Here is a 27,977-nt window from a genome sequence, read left to right on the forward strand (position 1 = left end):
TAGTGTTTTTGTTTCCTTGGATAAATACCCAGCAGTGAAACTGCTGTATTATTTAGTAATTCTATTCTTAATTTTTTTGAGGATTCTCCATATTATTTTCCAGTGTCTGCACCAACTTATGTTCCCACCAACAGTACACAAGAGTTTCCTTTTTCTCCTCATCTTCACCAACTTATTTCTTGTCTTTGGGTGGGTGGGTGGGGGGGCGTGTTGTGTCTTCGTTGCTGCACACGGACTTTCTCTAGTTGCAGCGAGCAGGGGCTACTCTTCATTGTGGTACACAGGCCTCTCGTTGCAGAGCACGGGCTCCAGGTGTGTGGGCTTCAGTAGTTGTGGCTCATGGGCTTTAGAGCGCAGGCTCAGTAGTTGTGGCCCATGGGCATTGTTGCTCCGCGGCATGTGGGATCTTCCCGGGCCAGGGCTCGAACCCATGTCCCCTGCATTGGCAGGTGGATTCTTAACCACTGCGCCACCAGGGAAGTCCTCTTGTCTTTTTGATAATAGCTATTCTGACAGATGTGAGGTGCTTTTGATTTGCGTTTCTCTAATAACGAGCGATGTTTGAGCATCTTTTCGTGTGGCTATTGGACATTTATATGCCTTCTTTGGAAAAATGTCTATTCAGGTCTTGAGCCCATTTTTTAATCAGATTGTTCTTCTGGTATTGAGTTATATGAGTTCTTTGTATTTTGGATATTAACCCCTTATCAGATATATGCTTTGCAAATACTTTCTGCCATTCAGTGGGTTGCCTTTTCATTTTGTTGATGATTTCTCAAGGCTCTTTTAATATTTAGGTTCCCCTGCCTCTTTTTTCCCTCTTGGAATGAAACCTCTGTTGAGTTTCTTTTATTTGGTATCTATACACTTATGTGAATGATCTCACTTAACTACTATTCATATCTAATAATTTAAAAATCTCCGTCTCCAGCCAAGATCTCTCTTGGGCTCCAGACCGGCTTCCACTCTAGTCTGAGGGACCTAAAATTCCGTCTGACGGGGTCACTTCTCTTTAACATCCTTCCTCTTGCCTTCAGGGTCAGATCCAAATTCCTGTTAGGAACTGGAGGCCCCCCCAGATGGCTCCAGCCCCAGCTCTTGGTTCTTCTCCTGTGCTGCGGCTCCTATAACTGACGTGGTCCCTCACATCTAGGCTTTGACCTCTGCCCTAAATGCCCTTTCTCCTTCTTCATCTGGATGAATCCACCCAGGTTCCACTTTACCAGGAAGCCTCCTCTGCTGTGATGGCCTGCTTTAACTCTTTCTTTGTATATTTATCCCCTGAGAGGGTGAGTCCTTGGATGGTAGATTATTATAGTATTTCGTCTATATTCCTACTGCCTGAAACACCACTGGCCCTTAGGTGTTTGTTGAATGAATGTTGAATGTGATTGCAGACATTATAAATTCCTTTTCCTTCAATGTAAGTTAGGGTCTAATCTTGACCTAAGGGTCTGGAGGACAGGAAGCTGAGGAGTCCAGACTCACCACCACCCTCTTACCGTCTACTGAACTCTTCCTCTATGCAGGCGCTGTGGTGGGCTTGTTAGAGCATGAGAGTGAGTCCAGATACAGTCCTTACCCTTCCCTCCCAGGGGAAGACGTGGAAAATGTGCAGTTTTGTCTGAGAGGCCCAAGGTGTTATGAGAATATGGGGAAAGAAGAGGTTAAATCTGACGAAGGAAATCTGAAAACTCTGGAAGATAATGAAGATAATGACTTGCATTGGACCTTAAAACATGGCAAGTCTTTGCTGAGTTGAGATTGGTCTGGGGGAGAGTTCATCTTGAGCCGAAGCTTAGCCGTGGCCCCTGCCAGGCGTCCCGCTCTGGGGGCGGGTGTCGGGCACGCGGACGGCTGGGAAGGTATGTGGGCGAGAGGCAGGTCGTGGAGGCCTCTGAAGGCGAAGCCGAGGAGCTGGGGTTTTTCCTGACATGACCGCCCCTGCCCGACAGGGGGTGTGGGGGGGCCTGTGCCCCGGGAGGGGATGGGAATGAGGCATTATGGGGGTGGAAAAGCTGGAAAAGTAAAGTTCTTCCAAAGGCAGCACTGAGGGAAAAGCGATGAGACGCTTATAAAAGATTTTCACCTGCTTGTGGTAATGCGGGCCGGGTGGGGTTGCTGTGGGTCTCCGTGTCCCGGGGGCAGGCAGGTGCCTTCGCAGGCTGGCCCCGCTGCCCTCCTCCTGGCGCACAGATTTCCAGGGCCCCTCCTTGCACAGCAGTGAGAAGGGAGTCAGAGCCAGGCCTCCCTGCCCCCCGTTGCTATCCTCCTGGTCACCCCGACTTCTCCCCTGACCTCATCCCCACATCCACATGGTGGCCAAGGACTCAGAAATGTCCCTCTGGGCTCTGGGATGCTCAGGGGCAGGGCGGTGTGGTCCCTGAGTTTAAGCACCACCCCCCGTCTGGTCGCATCCTGAGGCCCGCCCCGCCCCTTCCCACCGGCCTCCTCCCTCCCTCGGGCCCAACTCGGGCCCAGGCCTGACCCTGCCTTAGTTCTTTCCTGCTGTGTAAGTGGCATGCAGTTGGTGTCAAGCGTGAAGATACCGTTCCTGAGGCTGTCCACAGGCCATGGGCAGCTGGCCCGGTTGACGTGGCCTCCAGTCCCCCACGCTTGACAGCTGGTCAGGTTCTGCCTCCCGGCCCAGTTTGCCCAGTTCACCCATTGTGTGCCTTCCCACCTCTGCGCTTTCGTTAACTGGTTCTCAGAAGGTCCTTCTCATCTGGAAACTTCTTAGCTTGGCTGGTGCCCTGCAGTCCTGCACGGTGAGGGCCGAGGGACACTAGTCCACAGAAGTTGCGTGTGAGGGACAAGAAGCTTCTGGAAGCCTGGCCACGCCCTCCCCGCGGAGCCCCAGGTCCCAGGGGTGGGCACGCTTGGGCACATCTTGCTTGGCCCGTTTCCTTCCTCGGCTCCCCTCGGGCCAGCGCTCGGGGGCCTTCCCGGGCGTGGTGCTTGTGGACGTATGGATGCGTGTCCCTTGCGAGGTCAGGTCACGGCTGTGACTCAGACTTCAGCGTCACAAGGACCCAGCTCCAAAAGTAAGAAGGCAGATGAACAGAAATGAGAGTTTGGGGTCTTGGCGATCCCATGAGGTGGGGCAAGCGTCCCCATACAAGGGGACGTTAGGGAGGAGCCCTGGGTTCCATCAGTGACCTCCTGGTTTCAGGGAGGCGAGGGCAGGGTCCAGCCAGCAGCCACAGGATCGTCCTGGGTGCCGACACTTGGGTCTTGGCATCTGACCAGAAAGCAGGGAGACCTGGAGGAACACGGAAGTGGTCCAGTTCAAGGCATCCTTCACTTCCCACCTGTCCTGGGCAGCCAGTCCTTCCTGCCCGCCCCCCACCGCCTGCTGTGACTCGGCCCCTTTCCCACACGCGGGAGGGAGGGCACGTGGACCCTGATGGACAGTGGGATGCAGGGTCTCCTGGACAGGTAGTGTCTGGCAGCCGCCTCTGCTTGAGGCTCTGTCAGTGGCGGGGAGGCCAGGGTCGGCCCAGCCTGGGCCCGTGGGGTGGTGAGGGCCCAGAGCAGGGTGGCTGGGGGCATCTCATGGAGCACGCGGGCTGTGTGGTGTACGCCTGTCCTGCGGGCACTGGTGCAGAGTCTGAGCGTTTTCAGGTAACGTGGCGGCCGTCAACCGTCTTCACTTTAATACAGTGAAGGCCAGGGGCTGCTCGGCTTCAGCCCCTCGCGTAGTCAGTGACCCCAGCCCCACCGGCCCAGAAGCCAAGCCCTCAGGGCCCGTCCTCTCCCTGCAGGATCTCCTACGACCCCGGCCGCTTCCCCAGGTACCTGCCCGAGGCCTACTGCCTGTGCCGGGGCTGCCTGACCGGGCCGCGCGGGGAGGAGGATGTGCGGCTGCGCAGCGCCCCAGTGCTCGTGCCCGCGGTGGTCCTGCGCCGGACCCCGGCCTGCGCGGGCGGCCGCGCCGTCTATACCGAGGAGTACGTCACCATCCCCGTGGGCTGCACCTGCGTGCCCGGGCCAGACAAGGATGCAGACGGCGCCAACTCCAGCCTGGACAAGCCGGCCCGGCCCTGAGCACCCATCCCCAATCCGGGGACCCCGAGGCCCCGAGGAAACTCGGACGGAGCACCCAGCGCTGGACTGGACTGGACTGCGTGTGAGCCTGACCTCCTGCATCCCCCAGGCTTCCTCTTGGGCAGGAGCGCAGGGCAGTGAAAGGTGGCGGGAACCAACCACGTCGCAGCCCTGTGTGGGCGGCCCAAGGCTGGGGCCACCACAGGTGACCCGCTTCGCCAGAGTTCGTTGAGGCTCCCGGCCACCGGCCCCTTGCAACCACGGGTGATAGCACTGCAAGGACTGCTGGGAGGGCACAGAGCCTCGAGGACAACACTTACCACCTTTTTTTAAAAAAGTAGAATATATACCTTCTTGTTTATTCAGGTATTTTCAGTAGGGGCAGAAACTTTTTATGTTAGCCATTTTGAGCAAGTATATTAAAAACATTTTACTTGACATGTAAACATTTTATAAACATTGTTTTCACTTCCTCGGCAGGAGTTTTTAGAAGCACACCCTCTAGCCCGCCTTGTGGCCTGGGTCCCTGAACCCCGCCTGTTGCCGACGGTCACCAGTGGACATGGCTGCCTAGGACCTGCCCTCCCTCTGGGAGGCTCAGCTCACCCCAGAATCTCACACTTACAAGGTTTATACAATTAGAAATTTTTTTCACTTGCAGACTTACGATTCCCAGAAATCAGGAGTGGAGTCCTCTTCTACGACCGCAACGTGAGCTAAACCTTTACCCTTTTCTTTAGGCTTAAAAGAAGTTCTTTAAAATCCTTAAAACAATTGTAGGTGAAGGGCATGCTGGCTGTGCATTTCTCTCTGGGCTCCACTAAGGGCTCCACTAATTTTCAGAGGAAACAGTGGTAATTAAGGTCTATCACTGTATCTTAATTTTATGGTTAACGTTCAAGGACGATGATCTGCAGAGTCGGCCTCGTTTATATGCTCTTGTCCCTACTTACAATCAGTCTTGGTTTGATCTGGACAGAAGGTCAACCGAGAGAACTTTCAATCTGTACCAAATATTGACAGAGGTTGTGCATGAAAAACACTGCTGAGCAAAATTCCAAATAAAAAATTCAAAATTGAAATTGATAGCTGTGGGTAGTTCTATACCATTTGGGGAACTTTACTTCTGTGCTCAACCTCTGGGGGAAAAAAAAAGGTAAGCCTAGTGGTGGTATATCTAGCATACGTCAACAAAGAAATCCACAAATTAAAAAGAAAAACTGCCTTTCAAACCTTGGGTAATTATTTCAAGCATTGCCACTGTGGTGTAACATTGTCTAGCCACTCCTCAAATGTGAACAGTGCAGACATCAGAGGAGCGGACTGAAGCAGAGTAAACGGCTTGCATGGGGATAATACTGCTATTCCATGAACTGTATTAAGCATCAGTTTAACTAACGTTAGCTGTTAACAGGTAACGCAATTCCAATGGAAGAATCAGCTTTCCCTTCCAAGATCTAGAAAGGCAACCTGTATTTGCATTTTTTCTCTGACTGGAACACTCAACAAATACTTACTGAGCATGTGCCCTCTTCTGGGCACTGAGCTCCTGGAAGGCAATTGCGAACTGGACACAACCCTCGTCCTCAGCTAAAACTCCAAACCGCATGGCTGTCAAAGCACACGCAGGTGTCCGCAGCCACCCGTAGTACACAGGATGCGCCCAAGGCAGAGGCCAAGGTCCTGGCCAATCACTAAGCCGCCTGTACTTCTGCTCTTTACCTGCGTTAAGTGGAGAGTAGACTAGATGGCTTCTATGGCTTCTCCAAATATAATTCCACTGACTCAAGTTGGCACAAGCATCCCAAGCTCTAGGGACGCCCTCACTAAGGAAATCACAACAAGATGTTGTCTTCTTCATCTTGAAAGTTAGGCCGGGGGAGCCCCAGTTTGTGAGGGCGGAGGGGAGGCCGTAGCTTTTCAATCTACTAAGAAAATAAAAAGAGGGAAATGTCACATGGGTCCTTTACTACATTGTATTACCAGCTGCGTTCACAGTTCACGGTCCAGCCCAGAATCATAATTCACGTAACAGCGAAATTCATTTCCCAAGGTTCGAGTGTGTTTTGGAATAAACTTGCACATCTTCACTCCAAGAAGTTTTGCTGCCTCTTCCTCCATGACGGCACCTGAAGAGAACAACCAGATGAACCCGGAGACTGAGGCACCAACCATGTCTCAGCTCCACACCCACCAGGCCGGCCAGGGAGGTATTCTCGACCAGATGCGGGAAGCGGTGAGTTGACGGTACCACTCAGCGATAAGGGGGCAGGTCAGTGCTCTATATTCCTTTTTTACTTCCTCCAACATTTATGCATATTACCTATGTTTTCCCTTTTCTTTTTCATTTAATAATTTTCCTACATCTGCAAGGCTGAGATAATAATTATATTCCACAAAGTAACATAAGGAAAGCAAAAATAATTACTAAAAACCACCATTTTCCAACTTCGAGTCAACAACCCCTTTTTCAATAGGAGCAAATCGTGCAAACTTGTACCAATACATTCACACCAGCCCATTCCTCCCTCCAGCCCTGTCCTCCGCACCCACTGCACTGGGGGAAGCAGGGCCCACACAGCAGGCCTGGATGCCAAGCTGCCCGGAAGTAGGGAGACCAGCACTTAACGTTTTCGTTCTCAGTCAAATGCCAGTATATCCACCTTAAGAAAATATATCCACATCACCAGTGCGGAAGTCTCTTTCTCAGCTTTGGTAAACCTAATCTAATGTCTAGCGCTGTAACCTTTGGCATCCACTTTAACCCCCGAGATTCCTTATCAATTGTACGGGCTGAGTGAGATACTGTTACTGTTGCTGCCGTTGATGAGTACAAGTAACACTCCTGGTGCACTCACCCAGTGGCGAACCCCGATTCCCAGGCATCATGCCACTTAATTCTCCCCAACCCTGAGAGGCAGGCAGCATCTCAGCCCCACTGTACAGATAAGGCGACTGGGGCACAGAGAGGGGAAGAACCTTGTTTATTAAAGTCATGGGATGTGTGTTGCCAATCTGGCACCTACCTGTGCACAGCAGAATCTTGCCCCGGGTCAGGTACTTGATGGTTTCCGACGTTTTTCTGAGACATTCCTCAGAGAGATAAGGGGGATCTGCTATTACAATGTCAAAACTGTGTGCAGCAATTTTCTCAGGTAAATCCACTGGGTTATTGTAATCATAGAAGATAAACTCCTCTCCGTATATGGCAAACCTGTGGTCATATTCGAAGATGCAGATAGAAAAGTCGTCTCTGTGCAGCTCTCGCAGCTTCTGGTAAACGCTGGGGGCACTCACACATGCTACTCTGGAACAGAAGGAGCCAACTCGTGACTGAGCTTTGTGACAGCACATGGCGTCAATAACCTCTTCACTGAAAAGCCACAGTCCCCGTGTCCAGATTTTCTTAAAGGAAACAATAATGCAAACTGAAGTAATAACAGCGGTACATTTTGAAAGAAGACTTTCTACTGCCTCACTTTTAAGGAATCTACTGTTTACAAATCTACAACTCATAATTTTAAAGTATGAAAGGAGAAATGTGCTTTTCATGGTAAAAAAAAAATGTAAAACATTATTAGGACAAGGGTTATGAAGCCCATGGCCTGAATTTACTTAGTATTTTCATGGTGGTCTCTTAACATTTATTTCAAATACTTTTTAGCCTCAAACTAAATATTTTGAAGTTACTTTGTAATATAGTCTTGAAGAAAAAACTCCAAATAACTTCCTAAACAACTTTAGTTTTCCAAAAAAGTACATTAAAACTAGGTCTCAGTGCAGACAGACTACTTCGAATTTCTGCTGCTGTTTTGTATAATTAAAGAATCTGTCTCATTACAAGCATCTCCAGTTTATGAATGGGTAGTGTTCCAGTAGTTAACTTTTAAAGCCAACTGCCAAAAATGCTAGAAGTACCTTAAATGTTGAATTACTCAGTTGACTGTGGTACGTCTATTACAGTGGAATACCATGTTGTCATTACTCTCCAAGACAGTCAAGTTCAGGAGAGCGTAAACTGTGCTTCCATGGAGTGGGGTTTATGCTTACCTCTTGGAGATACACAGCTTGTCTGCAGACAACGGGAAAGAGACTTTTTGTCTCCATCCCCTTTGTCACTTTTAGATTTTTATTATACACACACACACACGCACACACATAAAATCATTCAGAAAACTACTTATTTAGAGAATTAAACTCAGCTTTAAAACTGTGAGATGCATTTCTTCAGAGAAGTGTTACACGTCTGGTTAGGTGCCCACGCTGGGCTCAAAGGCTTCTTGGCCCAAATGCACGCGAAGCACGTAAGAAGTCTGGGGGCATCCTGACCGCCTTCTGTGGGGACCAGACCCCAGCCCGCCTGCTGCCAGAGCTCTGGGCCGGGGGTGCAGAGGACCTGAACCACAGCAGCACCTCCTTCCCTAAAAACCCCAGAGGAGGTACTTCCGGCGGAAGGACAGTGATCTGAGGTGGAGGACGGCACAGGAGCAGGGTGTGGCGACAGTGGCAGGGGAAGCGGACGGCCTGCTGCTCCCAGCTGGGGCCCTTGTGCGAGTGATGTGACCGCGTGGGCCTCAGCATCCGTCTTTAGGATGGAGAGGATAACAGGAACTACCTCCAGAGGTGTGAGGGTTAAACAAGATGACCCTCAGAAAGCACTTACCCAGGAGACAGGACACACAGTAAGTACTCAATAAATGCTACTCTTACTACTCATCTTTAAAATTATGACATAACTCCTAAAAATACTGAAGATGCCTTTCAGAAAAAATAAGTTGCTTCCAAAGCCCTTATATGTAAAAATAAGAAAATACAGGTAAAAACATGTCGTTAAGAAAAACGTAATAAACTACATAGAAAAAGGACAGAAAAAAGAAAACCTTTGGACTTCCAGTTAAACTTCCAGCTCAAGATGGCAGAGGGGACACATTCATTTAGCCAGGTCCCAAACTGGCAGCCAGGAAGGCTGAGCAGGAACCCGGCTGACAGCACAGCGCCCGTGGCTCAGGAAGCTGCACAACCAGGTGACTCAAGGAGCGGGGGGGACGGTGGGGCAACAAACAGGAAAATGCACCCCCCCAGGATTCTCTTCCCTATCCCAAGCCTCCATAGATGTTCTCTGGATTGGGGGGGGCTTGAAGGGTGGGTGCCAGGCACCATGTGGAAATGGCAAGGATCACGTTAAACCCATTGGATGTTGGGACCCCCAACCCTCTTTCAGAAATAAGCCTTCTGGGATGAGGTCAACGAGGTGCGTGACTTCCAGGCAGGAAGACTTCCTGGGGCTCTAACCAGCCCACAAGGAAAGGCCTGGACATGCTGACCCTGGGCGTTGATGGGGAAACAGCCATCCGCAGACACCCAAGTAGAGAAGTCCTGCCCAGGTATCAGAACCTCCAGCCCTAGAGCGCCTCACCCTTAAATACGGACAGACAGCAGACATTCAAGGAAAGCATCTAATAATACCAGAGGCCAAAGTAAACAAGATGCATGTGTGCAGTTCGTTAGAGACTGCGTAGGGAGCTCTTTTTTTAAAAATCCTATAATATCCTCAGAAGGATGAACAAGATACAATAATAAATATTCAGAGACCCAAAAAAGAACTATGGTATAGATGACTAAGTACATGACAGCGGAAATGGTAAATTCAGTAGAAAGTTTCAAAGATAAAGTTGAGGAATTTTCCCAGAAGAAGGTCAAAAGATGGAAAAAGGACAGAAAAACAAGTAGATAGGTCCAACATTCAAATAATAGGCATTCCAGAAAGAGGAATCGAAAAAAAAAGTGGGAAGGAAATCAAATAATTTAGGACTATTTTCCCAAACTGAAGGACCTGAGTTATGAGGATGGAAGGGCTTTCACCCAGTTCAACAGATGGACGCTCCACACCAAGACACATCGAATACTGGGGATCAAGAGAAAATCCTAAGCTAGCAGTAGGCAGGGATGGGAAAACAGGTTTCCCACAATGGCACTGTATTTTCCAATAGCACTACCGAAACGTGCAGTCAATGAAGCAATGCCCTCAAAACCTGGAATTCGACAGCCAACAAAACTAACACATGAAGAGAATGGGTGGAATAAAAACATTTTCAGAAAGGTTTTAAGAATTTCCCTCCCATGGAAACTATTGAAGGATATACCCAACCAGGATAAAGCTGTAAACTAAGACCTGGGGTACTGGACAGAGGGCGTCTGGAACACGAGAGAGGTAGACCAGAGCTGCAGCAAACCCAGAAATCAACCAGTCCACATGGAACAGGGTGCAAAGCCCTGGAAGTCATTTTTTTCAAGGAGCTGAAAAATATGTTTGAATTTGTTGATAAGAGATTCACACCACTGGGGAGAATTTGAGAGTTAATTAGTAATATGGACATAGAAATACTAAAAAAAAAAAAAAGAATTATTTTCTTCAGGGAAGATGAAACATTGCACAGAAAAGGAAAAGACTCAGCTGTAAAGAACATCTATGTTGTCCTAACAACATAAACCCTGTTCTAACCAAAATTAGGACATAACTAACACCAATTCTACACAGTCACTTCCAGGAAATAGAAATACAGGCAATACTTCCCAGCTCATTTTATGAAGCTACCATTAACCAATATGAAACCCAAACCAAGAGAATAAAAGAAAACTTCAAACCAATATCACTCATGAACATAGAAGCAAAAATCCTCAACAAAATATTTGCAAAGATGGGGCTTCCCTGGTGGCGCAGTGGTTGAGAGTCCGCCTGCCGATGCAGGGGACGCGAGTTCGTGCCCCCGTCCGGGAAGATCCCACATACCGCAGAGCGGCTGGGCCCGTGAGCCATGGCCGCTGAGCCTGCGCGTCCGGAGCCTGTGCTCTGCAACGGGAGAAGCCACAACAGTGAGAGGCCCGCGTACCACACACACACAAAAAATTAGCAAAGAGTCCAGCCACTAAAAAAGAGAAAATGAAAAAAGGATATAACTCTATCGGGAGAGTGGACAGAAAGCAGACACGTATGTGGCAGTTGTGGCCAGTGAAGGGAGCCAAGTCCTCATTCTCTTAAAGTGAGAAGTCAAGAAATAAGGTCTATGAGTGACAAGTCAAGAAGTGCCAAGAGAAACATTATTTAGAAATGTCTGTAAATACCAAGAGGTCAATGAAAGAGCTGAAAAGGCGAGCGGGTGGACCAGGGGAAAATTAACAGTGGATTATTTTCTGAACAAGTCTTTTAGGACCATTAGACTTTATATGCGTGCAGAGTTTTGACAGAAGTAAAAACCAAATTAAAAAAAAAATCTATTCTTAAAACTTCAAAAAGGTCAAGATTTTTTTCTTTTAAAGCAAACTCTAGGGGTATAAAAGTAACAGGTAGAAAATGTTAAAATAAGGAACAGAGATAAGGTATCTTACACTGAATAGATTTCTGTGTGTGTCCCCAGACTCAACAGTGAAGCAGTTCTTATTTCCTCATGTTCTGCGAATCGCAAACTACAGGTTTTGCAGATTACAGTTCAGCCTTCTTACCAACCATGTCCCATCTAGGAAGGACATTTAAAATATTACTTTAGATTAAAAGGCAAAAGAGAAATGAAACTGATCTCACCTGCCACCTTCCCCAGCAGCTGCCACGGCTTCCTCTGCAAGGCGCAGGGCGGTCTCCGGAGTGTACCAAAACTGGCTCAGCTGCTATGACAGAGGAATGAGTGAAATCATTTTACAACTGGCATAGAGTTTATCCTTTTAATTTATATCTACTATATCAATATATACTATATCAATTATCAGTGTTCACTGCTGGGCCAAGTAATATATGGTACCTCATTTTTCCTAGAGTTAATACATGATTGTTTCATTTGCTTGGGTTCTTTGAACCTATCCCTAATTCTCCCAACATCCTGCAGCTTCTGAGAAGTGGTGCGTAGGAGGTAAATGTTGTGAGACTTACCATGTCTAAAACATTTTACTTTTATCCTCACATTTGACTGATAACTCAGCTGGGTGTAGAATTCTAGGCTGAACAAATTTTCACTCTAAATCTTGAAGGAATTGCTCCACTTTTTTCTAGTTTCTAGTAAAGCTACTGAGAAGTGCAATGTGACTTGCAGACCTGAGACTCTGTAGGTGTCATGCTTTTCTCTGGAAGGTTCTAGGATCTTCTTTGTCACCTATATCCAGAATTTTCAGTCATAATAATGTGTCTTAGTGAGGGTCTTTGGTTCTGGGAAATTTTCTAATATCATTCTTAGAAGGTTTCCTCCCCTCTTTGTTTTCAGTTCTATTTTTCTGGAACTCCAGTTAGTTGAATATTGAGCTTCCTGGATTTATCCTCTAATTTTATGTTTTCTTTCTATAATTTGTATCATCGTCTTTCCCCCCCCCCCACCAACTTCCTGGGAGATCTCCTTAATTTTATAAACAAAACAAACCAAAAGAAAGTGTCAAAAATATACAAATAGTTAATTCAGGTAGTGGAGTTATGACTTTTGTTTTTTTGTTCATGTTTTTATATATTTTCTACAACAACCATAGATTACTTTTAGAATCAGAAAAAAGTACATAGTATTTAAATTAGCAGAAGGAAAAGAGAAAAAGACCACCTCAATAATAATAACGTACTTCAAGTTTCTAATATTGACTATTCAAAGAATCAGGCTAAAGACAAAAGCACATAAAGAAGGGAAGCAGTGAGAAAGAGGCATCTGAGTAAGTGGAACATTTAGAATAAATGTAAAGAAACATTTTTGTCCCAGTCTCAAACAGATGGTAAACAGGGAAATTTTATATAACTTAAGAGATCTGAACTTGACACAAAATGTAAACGTCTGCTTAAACACACACATACCCCTCCTTCCGGCTGCAAAGAGAGGCAGATCTATTATCAAGGGGTAGTCACAGACAGAAATTTCAAGCCTCATCTATTTCTCAACTATCTCCTTCAAAAATGTAAATTTCTACATTCCAGGTTAGGTTAGTTTTTCTGAACTCACTTTTTTAAATTCCTATTTTTATTTGGACCATAAAAATACAATTAAAATACATAGTGTGCCCCGGAAACTATTAATATCTTCTTAAAAACTCAGTTTCATCTATTTTTTTTACTACATGTTTAAGTCCAGTCACCCCATTACTGCAATGATCAATTTTTCCCTTTTCTCAAGGATTGCTGGGCTCTGTAACAACCAACAGAATGCATCTGCATACAAGAAGGAAGCACAGTTTGTGTTGGATATAATGATACGCTGTTCTTCTATCTGAAATGTCCCCTCCTCTGATCACCAGGCAGCCTGAGAGTCAGAATTAGGAAAATCTGCATTTATACTGTCTTAAAATGTTCGTGGACTGCTTTCTGTCTTAGCTCCTGAACAGGTTATCAGCTTCGTAGTGACAAGTGAGATAAACTTGGGTATTAGGTCAGATACAGACAAACACTGGACTAGGTACAGAATAGGCTCCACACCAACACTTCCTGATGGGTGGGGAATGCATTAACTTACCCAGTTCTCTTCTATTATTCCAATGTTATACTTGTCATCACCACCGAGGTCGGTGTACTGTTTCTGCTCAGCATAAAATTCCTGCAGAGCTGCCAGGGCATGGGAAGAGAGCTGGGGGAGGTCCTCATCTTCAGAGTTGCTCATTTCACACCTGCAGGGAAATGAGTATAAGTGATGTTTGTTTTTTCTTTTCCATCAAACAACGATTAAAAAAATTTTATCTCACAGCAGGGATCCAAACTGAAAATGAGTTGTATAAAGGAAACACACCTGTATGATCCCTTGCAGAGTGAAATCTTTACCATAAATACTATAAAGATGTTTCACTTTCTTCTGGTGCCCCAACGGCCACATGCAGCTAATTCACAGTAGATTCTCTTAATAAGATCTTTTTATGTATGAATGTCACTGTTTTTAGGTGACCTAAGGCTCCTGGGTGTCACTGACAGGATAAGTGAAGGATCATAAAGGAGGGGTATAGGAAGAGATGTGAAAAATAAAAAGGACGAGAGAATGCAAATTATGATAATAATGAGACACCACTATATACCTGCCAGATTGACTAAAATTAAGAAGACTGATAATACCAAATGTTTTGGGGGATGTGGAGTAATGGTAATTGCCTATTCTGCTGTTGAAATGTAAACTGATGAAAACGTTTTGGAAAACAATTTGACCTTACCCTTGCTTCAACTCAGTAATTCTGTATATACATATAGATCATATAACTATATGAAACTCCTGTAATTCACATAAATGGACATGTAAAATACGTTCAAAGTAGAAATGTGTACTAGCAACAACTAAAATTACTGAAGTATCCACCCACTGGACATTATAAAATATACTGCTATATTCCTACAGTGGGATACTACTACACAGCAATGAAAACATTTTATATCACCCTCTTCTCCTTTGTTGGCTTGCTACCTATAGCTTTGTTATTTAAGTGGTTGCTTTAAGGTTTACAGTATATATATATCACAGCATACATTCAAATAACATATCACTTCTTGTATTACATAAAAATTTTATAATTGTTTATAACTTCCATTTCTCTCCTCCAATCCTTCGTGTTACTGTTTGACCAACATCTTATTTTTACATTTGTTATAAACTCCACACCACACTGTTAAATTTAAAAACCTTATGTGTTTACCTACTTCGTAACCACTTACACTGCACTTCATTTTGTTGTACAGATTAATATTTCCATCTGTTGTCATTTTCCTTCTGCTTGAATGGCTTCTTTTAACACTTCCTGTAGCACAGTCCTACTGCTGATGCATCCTGTCAGCTTTTATGTCTAAAACTGTCTTTACATTGCCTTGCTTTTTGAAAGATTTTATTTTTTGGAGCGATGGAATTCTAGGTTGAGTTTTTCTTCAGTACCCTAAAGAGATCCCTCCACTATTAGCTGCATTATTTCCAACATAAAATCTGCTGTCACCCTTAGTTTTCTTACTTTTTGTTTGTGTCTTCCTTCCCTGGTAGCTTTTAAGATTTTTCTATCACTGGTTTTGAGCGTTTGGTTATGATGTGTCTCAGTGTAGTTTTCTTCATGTTTGTTATGCTTTGAGTTTACTGAGCTTCTTGGATCTGTGGGTTTACAGTTTTCCTGAAATTTGAGAAGTTTTTGGCCACTATTTCTCAAATTTTTTTTTTTCTTTTTTTGCGGTACGCGGGCCTCTCACTGCTGTGGTCCCTCCCGTTGCGGAGCACAGGCTCCGGACGTGCAGGCTCAGCGGCCACAGCTCACAGGCCCAGCTGCTCCACAGCATGTGGGATCTTCCCAAAGCGGGGCACAAACCCGCGTCCCCTGCATCAGCAGGCGGACCCCCAACCACTGCGCCACCAGGGAAGCCCTCTCAAATATTTTTCTGCTGTCCTTCTCTTTCCGGGATCCAAATACATGAATGTTAGGTAACTTGAAATTGTCCCAAAGCTCTCTGATGCTCTGTTCACTTAAAAAAAAACCAAAAACAAAACTTTTTTCTTTGTATTTCATTTGTGATAAGTTTTCATTTCTGGTCTTCGAGTTTGGTAATTTTTTATTCTTCAATGTCTAACCTGATGTTAATCACATCCAGTGTATTTTTTTTTTTTTGTGGTACGCGGGCCTCTCACTGTTGTGGCCTCTCCCGCTGAGGAGCGCAGGCTCAGCGGCCATGGCTCACCGGCCCAGCCGCTCCGCGGCATGTGGGATCTTCCCGGACCGGGGCACGAACCCACGTCCCCCTGCATCGGCAGGCAGACTCTCAGCCACTGCGCCACCAGGGAAGCCCCAGTGTATTTTTTATTTCAGATATTGTAGTTTTTATGACCAGAAGTTTGACTTGGGTCTCTTTTATTGGGTTGGCCAAAAAGTTCATTTGGGTTTTTCTGTAAGATGGCTCTAGTAGCACTTAGATGTCTTTACCTTCATTTGAAACAGTTTTGTTAGATTGTATTGTGACAGCTGTCATATCAGCATGCATTTTAAAAAAACTTACTGATGTGGAGTTTGCATCTCCTCACAATTAGGGCACCTACCAGGTGCTGGTGGGGGACCTCGGACACCTAAGGGGACGGGAGGAACTCCCAAGTGACGGGGTAGGACGTGGGGGGGAGGGAGAGGGGAGGAGAAGTGGAGGCAGGACAGGACCAGCATCCCTGAGGGGTGGCTGGGGGAGGGGCCCACTCACAGTGAGGGGATCAACGGGGACAGGGAGAGACCCTTGGGGGATCAGAGGATCAGAAGGGAACACAGCCAGAATTTCCCCCGCCCACTCGGGCCCCGGGGAGCCTGCTGAGGTCCCAGGCCTGATCCTCCGCACTCTGAGGCCCCCTCCAGGCATGCTGAGCCTAAGCCCTGCGCCTGCCCCGCCCACTCAGGGCCTTTTCTGGCTGCGAGGGTCCAGAGCCTAAGCCCCGCCCCCCACAGCCAAGGCCTTTTCTTTTTTTTTTGCTGTTGTGGTTGTTTTAACTTGTTGTATTTATTTATTTGTTTGTTTTGGCTATGCTGGGTCTTAGTTGCAGCACACGGGGTGTTCGTTGCAGCATACCGGATGTTTAGTTGTGGCAATGTGGACTCTTAGTTGCAGCATGCATGTGGGATCTAGTTCCCCGACCAGAGATCAAACCCGGGAGCACGGAGTCTTACCCACTGGACCACCAGGGAAGTCCCTGTTTTACCTTGTTGTTGTTGTTTCATTTATATTTTTATTTTTTCTAATATATTTTTTATTTCTCTAATTTTATTGTTATTGTTCAGCTCTTCTGTTTTGTTTGTTTGCTTGCAAGATCTTGGTTCCCAGGCCGGGGTTCGGGCCTGAGCTCCTGTGGTGGGAGCACCAAGTCCAAACCTCTGGACTAACAGAGAACTCAGGCTCCAGGGAATATTAAGGGGAGTGGGGTCTCCCGGAGGTCCTCATCTTGGCACCAAGACCCGGCTCTACCCAACTGCCTGCAATCCACTGCTGGACGCCTCAGGCCAAAGAGCCACTAAGACAGGAACACAGCCCCACCCATCAAAAAAAAAAATGAGATGACAAAAAAATATGTTATAGGTGAAGGAGCAAGGTAGAAACCTACAAGACCAAATAAATGAAGATGAAATAGGCAACCTACCTGAAAAAGAATTCAGAGTAATGATAATAAAGATGATCCAAAACGTCAGAAATAAAATGAGGAACAGACTGAGAAAATACAAGAAATGTTTAACAAAGATCTAGAAGAACTAAAAAACAGTGATGAACAACACAACTGAAATGAAAAATACACTAGAAGGAATCAACAGCAGAATAACTGAAGCAGAAGAACAATAAGTGAGCTGGAAGATAGAATGGTGGAATTCACTGCTGTGGAACAGAATAAAGAAAAAAGAATGAAAAGAAATGAAGACAGCCTAAGGGACCTCTGGGACAACATTAAACGCAACAACATTCACATTATAGGGGTCCCAGAAGGAGAAGAGAGAGAGAAAGGACTCGAGAAAATATTTGAAGAGATTATAGTTGAAAACTTCCTTAACATGGGAAAAGAAATAGCCACCCAAGTCCAGGAAGCACAGAGTCCTATACAGGATAAACCCGAGGAGAAACACACCAAGACACATATTAATCAAACTAACAAAAAATAAATTCAAAGAAAAACTACTAAAAGCAGCAAGGGAAAAGCAACAAATAACATACAAGGGAATCTCGATCAGGTTATCAACTGATTTTTTCAGCAGAAACTACAGGCCAGAAGGGAGTGGCAGGATGTATTTAAAATAATGAAAGGGAAAAACCTAAATCCAAGATTACTTTACCCAGCAAGGATCTCATTCAGATTCAATGGAGAAATCAAAAGTTTTACAGACAAGCAAAAGCTAGTAAGAGAATTCAGCACCACCAAACCACCTTTACAACAAATGCTAAAGGAACTTCTCTAGGCGGGAAACACAAGAGAAGAAAAAGACCCACAAAAACACACCCAAAACAATTAAGAAAATGGTAATAGGAATATACATATTGATAATTACCTTGAATGTAAATGGATTAAATGCTCCATCCAAAAGACACAGATTGGCTGAATGGATACAAAAAGAAGACCCATATATATGCTGTCTACAACAGACCCACTTCATACCTAGGGACACATACAGACTGAAAGTGAGGGGATAGAAAAAAGATAATTCCATGCAAATGGAAATCAAAAGAAAGCTGGAGTAGCAATACTCATATCAGATAAAATCGACTTTATAATAAAGACTGTGACAAGAGATAGGGAGGACGCTACATTATGATCAAGGGTTCAATCCAACAAGATGTAACAATTTTAAGTATTTATACACACAGCATAGGCGCACCTCAATACATAAGGCAAATGCTAACATCCATAAAAGGGGAAATCAACAGTAACACAATAATAGTGGGGGACTTCAACAGCCCACTTACACCAATGGACAGATCATCCGGACAGAAAATAAGGAAACACAAGCTTTAAATGACACAACAGACCAGACAGATTTAATTGATATTTATAGGACATTCCACCAGAAAGCGGCAGAATACACTTTCTTCTCAAGTGCACAAGGAAAGACAACCCTCAAAATGGGAGAAGATGTTTGCAAATGAAGCAACAAAGGATTAATCTCCAAACTATACAAACAGCTCATGCAGCTCAATATCAAAAAAACAAACAACCCAATCAAAAACAAGAGAAGACCTAAATAGACATTTCTCCAGAGATGACATACAGATGGCCACAAGGCACATGAAAAGATGCTCAACATCACTAGAGAAATGCAAATCACAACTATAATGTGATATCACCTCACACTGGTCAGAATGGCCATCATAAAAAAGATCTACAAAGAATAAATGCTGGAGAGGGCGTGGAGAAAAGGGAACCCTCTTGCACTGTTGCTGGGAATGTAAATTGATACAGCCACTCTGGAGAACATTATGGAGGTTCCTTACAAACTAAAAACAGAACTACCATATGACCCAGGAATCCCACTACTGGGCATATACCCTGAGAAAACCATAATTCAAAAAGACACATGCACCCCAATGTTCATTGCAGCACTATTTACAATAGCCAGGACATGGAAACAACTGAAATGCCCATCGACATATGAATGGATAAAGATGTGGTATATATATATATATATATATGCAATGGAATATTACTTAGCCATGAAAAGGAACGAAACTGGGCCATTTGTAGAGATGTGGATGGCCCTAGAGTCTGTCATACAGAAGTAAGTCAGAAAGAGAAAAACAAATATCGCACATTAACGGATATATGTGGAATCTAGAAAAATGGTACAGGTGAACCTAATTCCAGGGCAGGAACAGAGACACAGACATAGAGAATGGATGTGTGGACGTGGCGGTGGGGGTGGGGGTGGGATGGGGAAGGGGAGGGTGGGATGAATTGGGAGATTAAGTTTGACAAATACACTATACCAATGTGTAAAATAGCTAGTGGGAACCTGCGATATAGCACAGGGAGCTCAGCTTGGTGCTCCGTGATGACCCAGGTGGGCAGGATGGGGGAGGGTGAGAGGGAGGTCCAACAGGGAGGGGATCTATGTATACATATAGCCGATTCACTTCGTTGTACAGCAGAAACTAACATTGTAAAGCAATTATACTCCAATTAAAAAAAACTTATCAGGGCTTCCCTGGTGGTGCAGTGGCTGAGAATCTGCCTGCTAATGCAGGGGACACGGGTTCGAGCCCTGGTCTGGGAAGATCCCACATGCCGCGGAGCAACTAGGCCTGTGAGCCACAACTACTGAGCCTGCGCATCTGGAGCCTGTGCTCCGCAACAAGAGAGGCCGCGATAGTGAGAGGCCCACGCACCACGATGAAGAGTGGCTCCCGCTTGCCACAACTAGAGAAAACCCTCACACAGAAATGAAGACCCAACACAGCAAAAATAAACTAATTAATAAACTCCTACCCCCAACATCTTTTTTAAAAAAATAAAAAAACCTTATCAAAATTAGTGAATTTTTGTGTAGCCATTTTAATATTGAAGATGGAAGAAAAAACAACATTTTTGGCATATTATGCTTTATTATAGGTAAAAACACAACTGAAACGCAAAAAGAGATTTGTGCAGTGTATGGAGAAGGTGCTGTGACTGGTCGAACGCGTCAGAAGTGGTTTTCAAAGTTTTGTGCTGGAGACTTCTCACTGGACAATGCTCAAGGTTGGGTAGACCAGCTGAAGTTGACAGCGATCAAATCGAGACATTAATTGAGAACAATCGACATTATACCACACAGGAGATAGACGACATACTCAAAATACCCAAATCAAGTACTGAAAATCATCTGCAACAGCTTGGTTATGTTAATTGCTTTGATGTTTGGGTTCCACATAAGTGGAAAAAACTTCTTGACTGATTTCCACATGCGATTCTCTACTTAAATGTAATAAAAATGTTCCATTTTTAAAACAAATTTGTGAAGAGCAATGAAAAGTGGATACTGTACTCTTTGAAGAGACCGTGGGGCAAGCAAAAGGAACCACCACCAACCACACCAAAGGCCAGTCTTCATCCAAAGAAGGTGATGTGTATATGGTGGGATTGGAAGGGAGCCCTCTATTATGGGCTCTTTCCGGAAAAACCAAACGATTAATTCCAACAAGTACTGCTCCCAATTAGACCAACTGAAAGCAGCATTCACCAAAAAGTGTCCGGAATTAGCCAACAAAACGCATAATCTTCCTTCAGGATAACGCACGACAGCACGTTTCTTTGATGATCAGGCAAAAACTATTACAGCTTGGCTGGGAAATTCTTTTTTTTAATATTTATTTATGGGACTTCCCTGGCAGTGCAGTGGTTAAGAATCCACCTGCCAATGCAGAGGACATGGGTTCAAGCCCCGGTCCAGGAAGATCCCACATGCCGCGGAGCAACTAAGCCCGTGTGCCACAACTACTGAGCCCGCGCTCTAGAGCCCACGAGCCACAACTACTGAGGCCCGCGCGCCTAGAGCCTGTGCTCTGCAACAAGAGAAGCCACTGCAATGAGAAGCCCATGCACCGCAATGAAGAGAAGCCCCCACTCACCACAACTAGAGAAAGCCTGCGCGCAGCAACAAAGACCCAATGCAGCCAAAAATAAATTAATTAAAAAAAATATTTATTTATTTGGCTGCACCAGGTCTCAGTTGCAGCCTGCATGTGGGATCTAGTTCCCTGACCTGGGATCGAACCCGGGCCCCCTGCATTGGGAGCACAGAGGCTTAACCACTGAACTACCAGGGAAATTCCAGCTGAGAAGTTCTGATTCGTCCTCCGTATTCACCTTTGCACCTTTGGATTTCCATGTTTTGGTCTTTACAAAATTCTCTTAATGGAAAAAATTTCAGTTCCCTTTAAGACTGTAAAAGCCACCTGGAACAGTTCTTTGCTTAAAAAGATAAGACATTTTGGGAAAGTGGACTTATGAAGTTGCCTGAAAAATGGCAGAAGGTAGTGGAACAAAACGGTGAATACATTTTCAATAAAGTTCCTGGTGAAAATGAAAAATGTATCTTTTACTTAAAACCCAAAGGCACTTGGCCAACCCAATCTTTCTTTCATATTTCTACTTAACATGTTCGGTCTTTCCTCTAGCTTTCTGAATGTGCAGAATACAGTTATAACTGTTGATTTTCCTTGTCTACTAGTTATAACATCTGTGTCTGTTCTGGGTCAGTTTCAAACAACTGATTTTCTCATTATGGGTTATATTTTCTTCTTTGCATGGTTGGTTAATTTTTTTTATTGAATGCTAGATATTATGAAATGTAACTTGTTCGATGGCAGGTATTTTTGTACTCCTTAAGTATATAAACATAAATTAGTATTCAAAAATATAAGTATTCTTGAGATTTGTATTGGGACACAGTAAAGTTACCTGGAAACAATTTTATCCTTTCGGGTCTTGCTTTTAAGACTGTTAGTAGAGAGGAGAACAGCAGTTATTCTAGCACTAATTACTGCTCACCACTGTAACAAAATAGCAGTATCTCTAAGTACTTATCCAACGCCCCATGAATTATGAGGTTTTTCAGTACAGCTGGTAGAAACAGTCACTATTCCCAGTCTTGAGTGAGTTCTGTTCCTTCAAATCCTTTCAGGTATTTGTCTTCTCTAGCCTCAGGTAGTTTCTCAAGGAGGTCCCTCTGCAGTTCTCTAGGGTTCTTTCTCTGGTACAGCACTCTGCCTTGCACTCTGGCCCCATGTGGCTTCCCCAGGATCTATGAACCATTTCCTCAATTCAGAGAGGTCTCTGGATTCTGTCTGGGTTTCCCTCCCCTGCACAGCAGTCTGAAAAGTCTCTGAGGTAGTAAGATGGGGCAATCATCAGGCTCATTTTGTTTGTTCCCCTCTTTCAGGGACCACTGCCCTTTGTTGTCTTGTGGCCAATATTTTCAAAGACATTTTTTTCCCACATATTTTATCTGGTTTTTGTTGTTGTTGTTTTTTAGTTATATCAGATGGGAGGGGAAATTTAGCCCTTGTTACTCCAAGTGGAAATTCACAACAGTAAAAAATAATTAACTACAGCCATATATATGCTAACAGGAATGAATCTCAAGAACATGTAAGTCACTAAGTTACAGAAGAATACGTATAGTATAAATAATTCTATTTAAATGAAGTTCAGAAACATGAAGATAAAAGCAAGTTAATGAAAAACTGAAGCTTAAAGATAGTGAGGAGTGAGGATACACATAATTTTTTAAATGTTTATTACATATCTGCAGAGACCCATGGACTTGATTATGTAAGTAAAAAGTGCCTAAAATGGCTTCCAAACAGTTTGATGCCACCCCAGGGCACTAAACTTTTTGAAAGAACTTGGAATAAATCTCGTGGAACAGCTCATCTATTCTTCTATCCGTGTTTTTCACACTGCACAGTGATCTCCCTTAAGTTATGAAGTCAATATAGTAGGACAACATCAGCTTTTTTTTTTTTTTTTGTGGTACACGGGCCTCTCACCGGTGTGGCCTGTCCCGTTGCGGAGCACAGGCTCCGGACGCGCAGGCTCAGCGGCCATGGCTCACGGGCCCAGCCGCTCCGCGGCATGTAGGATCTTCCCGGACCGGGGCACGAACCCGTGTCCCCTGCATCAGCAGGCAAACTCTCAACCACTGCGCCACCAGGGAAGCCCAGCATTTTTTTTTTAAATAGAAAAAGTTGTATCGAAGTATATGGCTTATAGTAGAAGTTAAGTATTGCTCTGTGAAATGTTTTAGCAAAAAATACACGTGTGTACAGGGTCATGTATCATGATACAAAACTTCTTACTACAGGCTGTTGTTTTAAACGTTTGAAATTTTTCATTGTAAACTATCTGTAATTTGTGCACACACCCATCTCAAGATGTAGATGTTCTAATACTTTACTGGACTAGATCATATAAACAACTCTTACTCGAAGCAGATGATCACATTTTTTATACTTGATAACATTTTTTATACTAATTGTGAAAAAGTATTTCTGCTATTATTTAGACATTCAGAAAAACATGATACAGGATTAAGAGCATGGCCTCTGGAGCCAAATTACCTAGGCTTAAATCATGGTTTTGCCACTTACTAACTGCATAGCTTGAAGCAAGTATTTAACCCCTCTATGCCTCAATTTTCTCATCTATAAAATGGACAAATATTAACAAACACCTACTTAATAGGGTTATTTTGAGTTAGATGAATTACTATCTATAAAGTGCCTAATAGTCCTTGGCACACAACAGGAACACAAATATTACCTTCAGTACTCCCTGAAGTTGTAAGTATACCACTAATAATATGGTATCTGTTACAACCACTAAATAAGACAGTTTAGTACCTTCATATGACTGTCTACTTTACGAAAAGTGAATTGGCAGAAGAGGGAATGAGTGAAACTGGAGCACAGGAAATTAGTAACTAAAGGGAATACTATGAAGTGTGACAGGAAACTGCGTGGAGCATGGTGAATGCTGTCTGCCTGGAGCACGGTGGATGCTGTCTGCCTGGAGCGGGACTGACTTTGACTGACTTGTCACATGTATCACATTCAGACTTAAGATACACATTTTTTTAAATTACTTTAACAAATGGCTTTAAAATGAGTGTAAGTTTAATTGTCAGCATGTTTTCTTGAGATTTGATAAAATACAGTTATCACTATTATCACTTTTAGACAAAATGCAGATATAGCAGATCTATCATTTTACAGCCTCAAAATAAAGTGGTCAGAGAGGTGAGACTTGTTCTGAAGGCTGACACCATCAAGGTGGTATCAGTGGGAGTGAATGGTGAGAGAGTGTGTATAAAGGTTATTAGAAGGTTCTGGGAAGACTGTCTCCATACCTAGATAATTTTACTGGCAAAATCTATCTGATGTAACTATCTTGGATCCCTAGAGTCTATTCAAAGGCTTGCAACTCCCAGGGGAAGACTTAACATTTGGTTAATTTCACTCCATTTGGGCACTTAACTCGGCAGTGGCTACCCATTCCTCACTCCTCATTCCTGCCTCAGGAAGGTGTGCACAAATGCCTGTTTTGTGCTCAGGGATTAATTTATACAGCTGAATGAGGATATGGAGAGGTCAATGCCACTGAAAGAGGAGTTTGTTATTCACAGTTCCCCAGGAAATGAGAGGCACAGCACATGGTGAAGGACCACATGAAACCTGTCACATGCAGGAACAAGGAAGCAGAGAGAGAACTGGGACAGTGTCTTTATTTTTATTGTTAAGACAGTGGGCAAGAAGGGAAAACACACATTCTATAATGTGTGGTTTGGGAGGTCTGTGATATGACTTTCACGTGCCCATGAGAGCTAACGTGCAGAGAAGATGTAAGGAATTACAGGGCCATTACTTTGGCCCTGTAATTAATGGATGCCAAGTAGACAAACATAATAAAGTCTGAGAACACACAATTTCAACAGCTCCAGGAGCAGCCTGTGGGAGCAAGGTGGGCAATAAGGACCCGCCCTTCAAATAATGGGGATCTGTATTCTGATCGTTGACAGCTACTTCTAATCATGGAGGCAAAGACAGAGTCAGGCAGCCATCGCTGCAAGGCTCATATTGTTGTTAGCACTTCCCCCCTCCAGCAGAAGCAACTTTGAGGGGATTTAAAGTGCCAGCACCTCCCCCGCTTCCATTTTTCTCTTTTCGCCCTTTTGGGGGCCACACATTTAAGGACTAGACCATTATAAACAGCAACTGAATATATGGAGGAATTTAGAAGGTCACTATGCATGCCCAGGAAAAGGTGTAGGCTTAGAAAGACCTTAAGTTTCCTCAGGCTGATCCGTGGCACAAAAACAGCCTACAATAATAGCAACAACAACAGAATGACAAAAAAAGCAAATCCTGGGGAAGGGGGAGAATCTGAGATTTCCAGCGTTTTCCACAAAAAAATCACAAGGCATACAAAGAAACAGGAATGTATGGCCCACTCAAAGGAAAAAAGTAAACCAACAGAAACCATCCCTGAAAAAGATCAGATGGCAAAACAACTGTCTTAAAGATGCTAAAAGAACTAAAAGATGTGGAGAACAGTAAGAAAACAATGTTTGAACAAAATGGAGATATCAGCAGAGATGGGGTACACCTTCAGGTGGCCCAACATACGCACTGTGGGAGTCCCAGAAGAAGAAAAGAAGAAGGGAGAATTATTAGTGTGTGCAATGCTGAGCTGAGGAAGTCTGAGAACACAGCAAACTTATCTGCAAAGTACTAAGAGGCTTCATTTTAGTCCTGTATTTCAAGAGTCAGAATCAGGCAAATATTAAAATCCAACGTCTCCTGAGAAATTTGAAGTGTACAACCGATTCCTGATCCAAGCTGCCCCACAATACTGTCTAGAAGAATACTGTCTAGAAGAGTACTGTCTAGAAGAAGGACAAAGAAAAACATGTGTGTCCACATACAGTCATATATACACATATACGTGTGTATCCTTCATACAGACAGGGATATCTGAATTTTTATTTATTAGTACTAAACACTTTCCACAGCTGCATTTGTGGATGGAGAAAGGTTTTCATTTGCAACTTGGAATCTGTTAGCTAATTATTTAGAAATAACACATGAAAACCATAAAAAAAAAGTTGACTTCGTTCAAATGAAAGAATTCCAAAGAGCAATTTAAGAAAACTGCCTACTTTTGTGGCTGTAAAAAGCAATTAAATTTCAATCTGTATTTCAATATGAATTGGGCCCTAAAAGTTTATTTTTAAAGCTGATAATCATTTACCAAGGCACTACCTTGCACTAGCACTATTCTTGGTGATGGGACTCCAAGTCCCTGTCCTCTTGGTGCTTACGTTCTAGTGAGGCAGGGAGAAAACAAACAATAGGAATAAAATATATTTTGGATTACGGTAAGAGACGCTCAATGGAGAGACATGAACTGCAAATGTTAGCAATCATACACTGTTTCACATAATTAGAGTGAGTTCATGAGAGCATCACAAGTGGGAAAAATTAAAATCTGTTTATATAATAAACATTACTAAACTCTAAATTAACTGAACTTTAGTTGTAATACAGTAAATTTTTTTAAGCTTAAGTCACTACTTCATCATATCTTTAGCATCTTTAAAAATTTTTCTAAGTGGGCCTGTGAAACTGCTGTGAGATTTTCAATTCCAAGAGAGTTGGGAAGGGCGTTCCCTGGCAGTCCGCTGGTTATGAGGACTCCATGCTTTCACTTCCCCGGGGGCCGGTTCAAGATCTGGTTGGGGAACTAAGATCCTGAAAGCAGCCTGGCGCAGCCAAAAAAGAAAAAAAGGAGCCAAGAGGAGTTGGGAAGTGCTGTGCTACACTGCCGTTAAACTGATGCTAAGCCTCGTGTGGCTGCTACTGCAGCTCAGTGGTTCTCTGCGGAGGGTGCGCTGGCATCTAATGGGTAGGGGCCAGGGATGCTGGTAAATACCGTACGGTTTAGAGAATCACCCTCCACAGCAAAGAACTCCCCGGCCCCAAAGTCACCGGCGCTAGGGCTGAGACCCTGCTCTCGGCAGAAAGACGCACAGGAGGCGGCTGAGTGTGGCAACGTGCCGAGCCCTCTATCCGACGGGCACCGCTTAGTGCCCTGAGAGCAGAACGAGCAGCGCGTGCGGGTGGAGGGCGGAGACAAGCAGCAGGTGGCTCGTACCTGGGCCTTGAGGGACAGGCAAGGATGCGGAAGGGGGCGTGCAGGCGGACAGCACGCGCGAAGGCTGCACGTCAAGGAGCTGCGTCAGCAGGGAGGAGCGGGCTACCCTGCGTTGCCGCGAACAACTCCACAAAACCAAAGCGACCCTCCCACAAGAGTCAACCTTAGGCCATGCACGTTTCAAACGCACACAAGCCTACTTCCACGTGTCAGGTTTACAGCCGGCCGCTCCTCCCTGTCCACACCATGCACACAGTGTCTCCTGGCCAAGGCCACCCCGGGGCCGCGCAGGAGGGGGGCGGGGCGCGGGGGCCTCCCGAGTGACCCGGCGGAACAGCCCGGGCGGTCCGCGTGGTCTCCCGCTCCGTACGGCGCCTGCTCTCCCGCCTTCGAAAACTCTACCCTGTTATTCTACAACTAAGACACGGGGGTGAAATCCACCTGCCTGAAGCGCGGCTCGACGCACACGAGCCCCCGGCCCGCCCCGCCCCCTCTGCCCGGCCGAGACGCCTCAGCCCCTGCGGCCGCCCTGAGGGGACGGAAGGCGGCAGCCCCTCCGCCCCGCCCCCGCCAGCCGGGGTTGACCCTCCTCAGCTCCCACCTACCCCGGCCCCGCTGACTACAGCCGCAGCCCCCAGGCTGCGCCGGGAAACCCGAAGGAGCAGAAACCCGAACACAGGAGCACGGAGGCTGCTCTGGTTACTCACCAACGCGCCCCACTCGCCTCCGCCCGTGCGCCGCCGCCTCCCGTCGCTGGCCCGGACAGCCGACTGCCTCTGCGCGTGCGCACACTGTCCCGCCCGGCCGGAAGCGTGGGCG

At 45.1% G+C, this 27,977-nt stretch overlaps 2 protein-coding genes across 5 annotated transcripts in view; one reads left to right on the top strand and one right to left on the bottom strand.

The window, feature by feature from the left end:
• The window catches only part of IL17D (interleukin 17D), a 29,729-nt gene extending 21,690 nt beyond the window's left edge, over window positions 1–8,039 (top strand). The window contains exons 3-4 of one of the 2 annotated variants that reach the window (XR_011376898.1): window positions 3,765–4,129; window positions 4,528–8,039. Coding sequence is in view for 1 of the 2 variants with exons in the window: in XM_030882730.3 (XP_030738590.2) it covers window positions 3,765–4,047 (283 nt within the window). In the remaining variant the exon portion in view is untranslated. Of the gene's footprint in view, window positions 1–3,764 lie in introns of both variants that reach the window. The other variant, XM_030882730.3, reaches the window with a different exon arrangement.
• EEF1AKMT1 (EEF1A lysine methyltransferase 1) lies at window positions 4,097–27,950 on the bottom strand. 3 transcript variants are annotated; one of them, XM_030882735.3, is made up of 5 exons: window positions 27,866–27,950; window positions 13,518–13,668; window positions 11,627–11,706; window positions 7,074–7,354; window positions 4,097–6,176 (listed from the first exon to the last, which is right to left on the bottom strand). In XM_030882735.3, the coding sequence occupies exons 2-5, from the start codon at window positions 13,659–13,661 to the stop codon at window positions 6,040–6,042; spliced, it is 642 nt and encodes a 213-aa protein (XP_030738595.1). In that variant the 5' UTR covers window positions 13,662–13,668; window positions 27,866–27,950; the 3' UTR covers window positions 4,097–6,039. The 3 variants fall into 3 exon arrangements, with proteins under 3 accessions (XP_030738595.1, XP_060143988.1, XP_060143987.1); XM_060288005.2 differs by having other exon boundaries at window positions 4,098–6,176; window positions 11,627–11,709; window positions 27,764–27,891; XM_060288004.2 differs by having other exon boundaries at window positions 4,101–6,176; window positions 11,627–11,709.
• Between the last annotated feature and the right edge of the window lie 27 nt (window positions 27,951–27,977).

Source organism: Globicephala melas, chromosome 18 (genome assembly GCF_963455315.2).
Source record: "Globicephala melas chromosome 18, mGloMel1.2, whole genome shotgun sequence".
NCBI classification, from domain to species: domain Eukaryota; kingdom Metazoa; phylum Chordata; class Mammalia; order Artiodactyla; family Delphinidae; genus Globicephala; species Globicephala melas.